We start from the raw sequence: 5,315 nt of genomic DNA on the forward strand, positions 1-5,315 counted from the left end.
TAGAGTGTAGAGTGTGTAGGCAATTTTTTCCAGACTAACAATACTCTCTACTTTTCAGTGTATAACTCGTTACCTATGATTTAAAGACGATTTGAAAGCAAATGCAGACTGTTCTAGCAACTTTTCAGATTATACGCGAACCTATTCCAAATTCCTCAAATTATCGCCGACAATACGTGTGAAGACATTCTTCTCACCATGATGCTCACCATGAGGGGAAGTAGGGCCATCAGTGAAAATAAACTCCCCTCAAAAAATTTTTACATGTTTGGTTTCAGGACACCTTGAAACGTCGAGAAATGCAAAAAATTAGGGTTTTTGTTTTTCTGTATCTATGGATATTAGTGTGTAGGCTAAGTTTAGGTGTGTGTAGAGGGGCACGATTTTGTTCGCATTCTTTGAAGCTTAATAGCTCTAAATTTGATGATTAAAGGTCAAGGGGTAAAGGGATAAAGACGGTCGTGTGTAATAGTCTGACTTAATGACAATTTTACTCGTTATTAGAATTTACAATTTTTTATAAAATCAATTTCTACCGTCAAATTTAAACTTTTTGCTATTTTATAATAGTTAAAAATATCAAAAGTTTTTAAATAAAATATTACAACAGATAGCACCAACAAATGTTGCCGGGTAAGTTAAGCAAATCGTTGCTGGATTTTTTAAAATTAGAAATAACGAGCTAATTTTGTAAATTTTTATTATAGAAACAGAAACCTACATACATCAAAAACAAATGGAAATATATTTAACAAGGTCTTGGTACAGTATATTGCAGTATTATCAGTACGTACTGTACTTATGTCATAATCGTGCTTCCAACAGATTCTTTTCCCAAAGACTTAGCTATTTAATGTTTTTTAAAGAATTCTTTAGGAACACAATTATTTATGTATACATTCTTGAAAAAAACTCTTGTAGATAGTTTACTGTTTAAATGTTTAGTAAAAATAATTAAAAATATTATTGTGATTATAAAATACTTTTATGATTTTTAATAGTATAGTAATCTAGGCTTGGTGATTGGACTGATGAAGGACTATAAATTCGAAATGCATTTTCGATATCAATAAAGCATATACTTTTCCACTTGATCTCTAACTCCTCTTCATCACTTATCACACAAGGTGTGATAAGTCTGTAAAATTAGCCATCCCTGGGCTGCATTAAGAAAAATTTTATATATAAATTCTAACAAATCTAATTTTACAATTTTTTACTTTTTACTATTATGTAAATCTCATTAATTAAAATTACATACATTAAATTAAATTATAATTTCAATATGAGATATCACACAATAATTTTTAGTGATGTGATTCGTCTTTAATTATAACAATTAATAATAGATTTTAAAAATTAATTTTGATTTATATTAAATCCTACAAGAACAAATATGTATTTATATATTCTACGTAATACGGTAGCTTAACATATTAAAACTTGAAAATAAATGTACTTTAAATATTTTTGCAGTATTACAATGCATTTTGAAATTTTACAAATTAGAACGAATATTTCTTTTGTTATTTCTTCCTATAAACATTTCTACAATAAAGCATAGTAAACTCAATACATATCCAAGTAATAATAATAAAAGAGGACTGAACAAATCTTCCATATGTAAAGAACGAATATTTGCAGATTCTTTCTTACGTCGATGATGAGTAGTTTTCTCCAAATGCTGAATAATTCCGGATTCAAAAATATGAGATACTCTGAAATATACAAATATTCACCTGATTATTATTTTAAAAATAAAATATATATGCATTTAAAAATATGAACAAAAGCTCACACTTCGCTGAATTCCTTTTTGTAGCGAAATCCTCTTCTTATAGCATACGCCATGGTAAAAGTAACTAGAGAATCTTCTGATAAAATGAAATTATCAACTCCATATTGAGGAAGCTTTTTGTATGCATATTCATTGCCTATATAAACAAATTTTCCCTTTAAAACCTTTTCGAAAGCATCTTGTACTAAATAGCCTTTCGTTCTGTTAATGTTTTCTGCCAAAATTCTTCCACCTCTTGATTTACTTTCCTAAAAATGAATAATGATTATAATTATTTCAAAATATTACTTCGACCAAATAATTTTTCATTAAGCAATTATTTATTGCTAAGGCACTAATTTGAATATAAGTTCAGACTATCTCGATTCTAACTGATAGATTATATCAAAAGTTTCTCCTATTTTTTTTTGTGTGTGTATTGATTCAGTCTAACACAAGTGATACTATTTATAATTAAAAAAAAAAAGTTGAGGCTTATCATATAGCTACAGTTGATAATTATTCTCTTATATAATTTTTCATTATGATTATTGTAGCATTCATAATAATTTCATTACTACCATGTTAATTCACTTCAATGATACTCTGGAAAGATTTGCAATGCAATCAATTGCGCACTGTTGCTATACCTAAGAAATTTTAAATCTATAAAACTTTTAATTGTAAATATTGTGTTTACCATGAATATTTTTATCATTGCTTGATTATTCGGAATAGCACAAGAATACTCTCCTTTTGTAACTGCCGTTGCCAGTTCATCAAAATCATTTGGTACATTTTCAAGAAACGGACACATCAAAAACGACATTAAAGTACCGCTGTAACTTGATACAAGAACTACAATACATAACCACCAAATCCCGATTATTAATCTGGACGGTAATTTTCTTAGTGAATTTATTTCAGCCCCTAAAATGACAGTAAAACAATGTATTATTATAACAAGCAATGTCATACTATTATAATATTAACTGTTGTACAGTACCTTTAAGTGTGAGAGATCCAAAAAGAAGCCAAAACACTTTTGATTTTGGCCATATTTTATTGTTTTCTGATAACTTAAAATCCATTTTTATGATCCAATAAAATATAATAGTAAAAACAACTAATGATAAGAAAATAGCTAACCACATCTGAAATTATATTTAATTTATAATTATATATAATTTACTGTAAATTTTATATTGTTAAAGTAATTAGTATTCTGCTCACTTCTTTAGAATATGGTTTTATAAGTGAAGTCCAATTTGGTTTCTCTTGTGGAGTCCTTACTAAGAAGCTCATATGGGAAAAACTTACGTGTGACGAGTAATCGACAACCATAAAACGTTCGTACGTAATAAATACAGGAACAAAGGCAATGTCAGCTTCCTATTTCAATAAAGTATTTAAAATTCTTTTATAATTAATGTGAAAATAATTATTATAGAAATAAAACTATATTATATAGGCCTAATAAATGTTAAAACTATTAGTATCAAAGTAAAGGTTTATCCAGTAGATCAGAGATTGGCAACTTTTTTCTATAATTTATTGCATTGTATTAAATTAAGCTCGTGATTAAATGGTAAATGATTAGTATAATAATAATAAACAATTTTCATTATTTAATCAATTAATTAATCAATTAACTTTTCAATTATAGTTTGAAAAATTTATAGTTTATACAAAAAATAATCACACTACTGTACAGTTGACCCTCTCTATAACACTGTTGATTTTTCCGTTTTATATGAATTCCATGTTGTACGAGTCACTTAGATTTTACAAATACGTGTGCCGGGCAGTGAACGGATCACGTATTTGTAAAATCTAAGTGACTCGTACAATATGGAATTCATATAAAACGGAAAAATCAACAATGTTATAGAGGGGTCGACTGTATTTGCATAAAAATTATTCTACCGTATGAATAATATATATTATAATATACTTAAAATTATCGCAAACGTCTTTCCGGCACAAAAAAATTAAAATACCGGTAAAATGAAGTGAAACAATTATTTTATTGTGACATCGTCACAATGCGGGGCTGAAATTTTTAATATGTTTTAAATTATTTAATTTAAAATATATACTCTCAATTTTAAATTAGCAGTGTCTTTCCCTGTACATCATACTTTTCCTTTAGCAATCGAGTCGTGACGGTCATCTAACTCCTTTCAGGAGAAAATTGAAATATTCAATAACATGACTTCCAGTTTGTACGAAAGGTTCGTACAAACTGGAGTATATTAATTTGGGGCTTCCTTCTTCTAATTTGTTTCATATCTGATATTGTCTTTCATTTAACTCGGTTCTACAGATTAAGGAAAGACAACGGACAGACGAACAGACGAGCAGAAGACAGTGGGACTTTATAGGTTTACAAATTTTTTAAATTGTAGCCCAATAAATAAAAACAATGGAATTGAGAATCGATGAAACGTAAGAAATGCTTTTAAACAAGTGGGAGAAGCTCGTGTATCGAATCCCTCGGATAAATATAAATTTATAAAACAAATTAGGTGACATACTCTATTAGAAAGTTGTCCGATCATACCGTTCCATTTTCCGTTTTGTTCTCTTCCAAAACTTTTTGGAATTGGAGTCACTAATTCGTATCTGATTTAGAAAAAAAATAATATATCATTTCTAACGATTACTACAAATCAATTACGTTTAGTAATTAAAAATAACTTACTTAAATTGCAATTTTTCTTGTATTACACAAAACGTCTTAAATAATTCACCTCCAGTAATAATGTTTTTAGATGAATCATAACGTAAAAAACCTGGAATCTAAACAAATTGAATAATTAATAATAAGAAGAATTTTCAGTAAAATTTTTACTACTTACGCCCAGTCCTGATATCTTCCACACGCTCTCGTTTAAATTACCTAAAGTAACAACGCAGATAATTTTTATTATACTTAAAAATTAAGAATAAGATTTAATTATATAAAAAATTCTAATGTGACTGTATAAAAAAAAAAAACTAAATTTTTAACGAATTATATTTACTTACCGCATACTTCCCATACAATTATAATAAACAAAGCAAATCTTATGAAGTAGTCAGTATTAAACATTTTCAAGTCGTTATAATTTTTAACTGAATGCTATTGTTAGAATATTAGAAATAAGGTAGATGTATAATCTTTGTCATTCCAATATTTATATTCATTGTGTTTAAATAAAGAATGAACGCCTATGAAATACATGTACAAGCAATGTAAGAGATAAAGGATTGTTGCCTGTGACGATAACAATGAAATTTATATTTAAATTTATAAATAAATTCACAATATAAACACACAAATAAAACATAATTCTAAAAATCAATAAAATTTGAGCATTTTTTTTTTTAAATTTTAAATTCAATAATAAAAAAAAATTAAAGTTCTCCTGCTTATTGTTTCTAAGGAGTAGAATTTATTTAATTCATTTTCTAATGCATATATTTAATAAGGTATATTAATTTCTTTAATAAATAACATTATTCAACTATATTTAAAGCATTAATTATACATTAT

The 5,315-nt window shown here is 26.9% G+C and overlaps 1 protein-coding gene across 1 annotated transcript; it reads right to left on the reverse strand.

Annotated features, from left to right (window-relative positions):
* Positions 1–937: 937 nt before the first annotated feature.
* Positions 938–5,026, reverse strand: LOC111637731 (glutamate receptor ionotropic, kainate 2-like). Its single transcript, XM_023383295.1, has 9 exons — positions 4,808–5,026; positions 4,639–4,679; positions 4,482–4,579; positions 4,315–4,402; positions 3,011–3,169; positions 2,784–2,931; positions 2,478–2,707; positions 1,799–2,046; positions 938–1,718 (listed from the first exon to the last, which is right to left on the reverse strand). The coding sequence occupies exons 1-9, from the start codon at positions 4,869–4,871 to the stop codon at positions 1,499–1,501; spliced, it is 1,296 nt and encodes a 431-aa protein (XP_023239063.1). The 5' UTR covers positions 4,872–5,026; the 3' UTR covers positions 938–1,498.
* Between the last annotated feature and the right edge of the window lie 289 nt (positions 5,027–5,315).

Source organism: Centruroides sculpturatus, unplaced genomic scaffold (assembly GCF_000671375.1).
Source record: "Centruroides sculpturatus isolate CEXI.00-Female unplaced genomic scaffold, Cexi_2.0 scaffold1223, whole genome shotgun sequence".
NCBI lineage: Eukaryota > Metazoa > Arthropoda > Arachnida > Scorpiones > Buthidae > Centruroides > Centruroides sculpturatus.

What these genes read in the sequence shown, in the direction of transcription:
- LOC111637731 (XM_023383295.1), bottom strand. Translation starts at nt 4,871, where the DNA reads ATGTTTAATACTGACTACTTCATAAGATTTGCTTTGTTTATTATAATT. An exon ending in TAAAACCATATTCTAAAGAA is followed by an intron (nt 2,932 to 3,010) that starts GTGAGCAGAATA and finishes ATATAATTTCAG; the next exon opens with ATGTGGTTAGCTATTTTCTT. An exon ending in AAAAAGGAATTCAGCGAAGT is followed by an intron (nt 1,719 to 1,798) that starts GTGAGCTTTTGT and finishes TGTATATTTCAG; the next exon opens with AGTATCTCATATTTTTGAAT.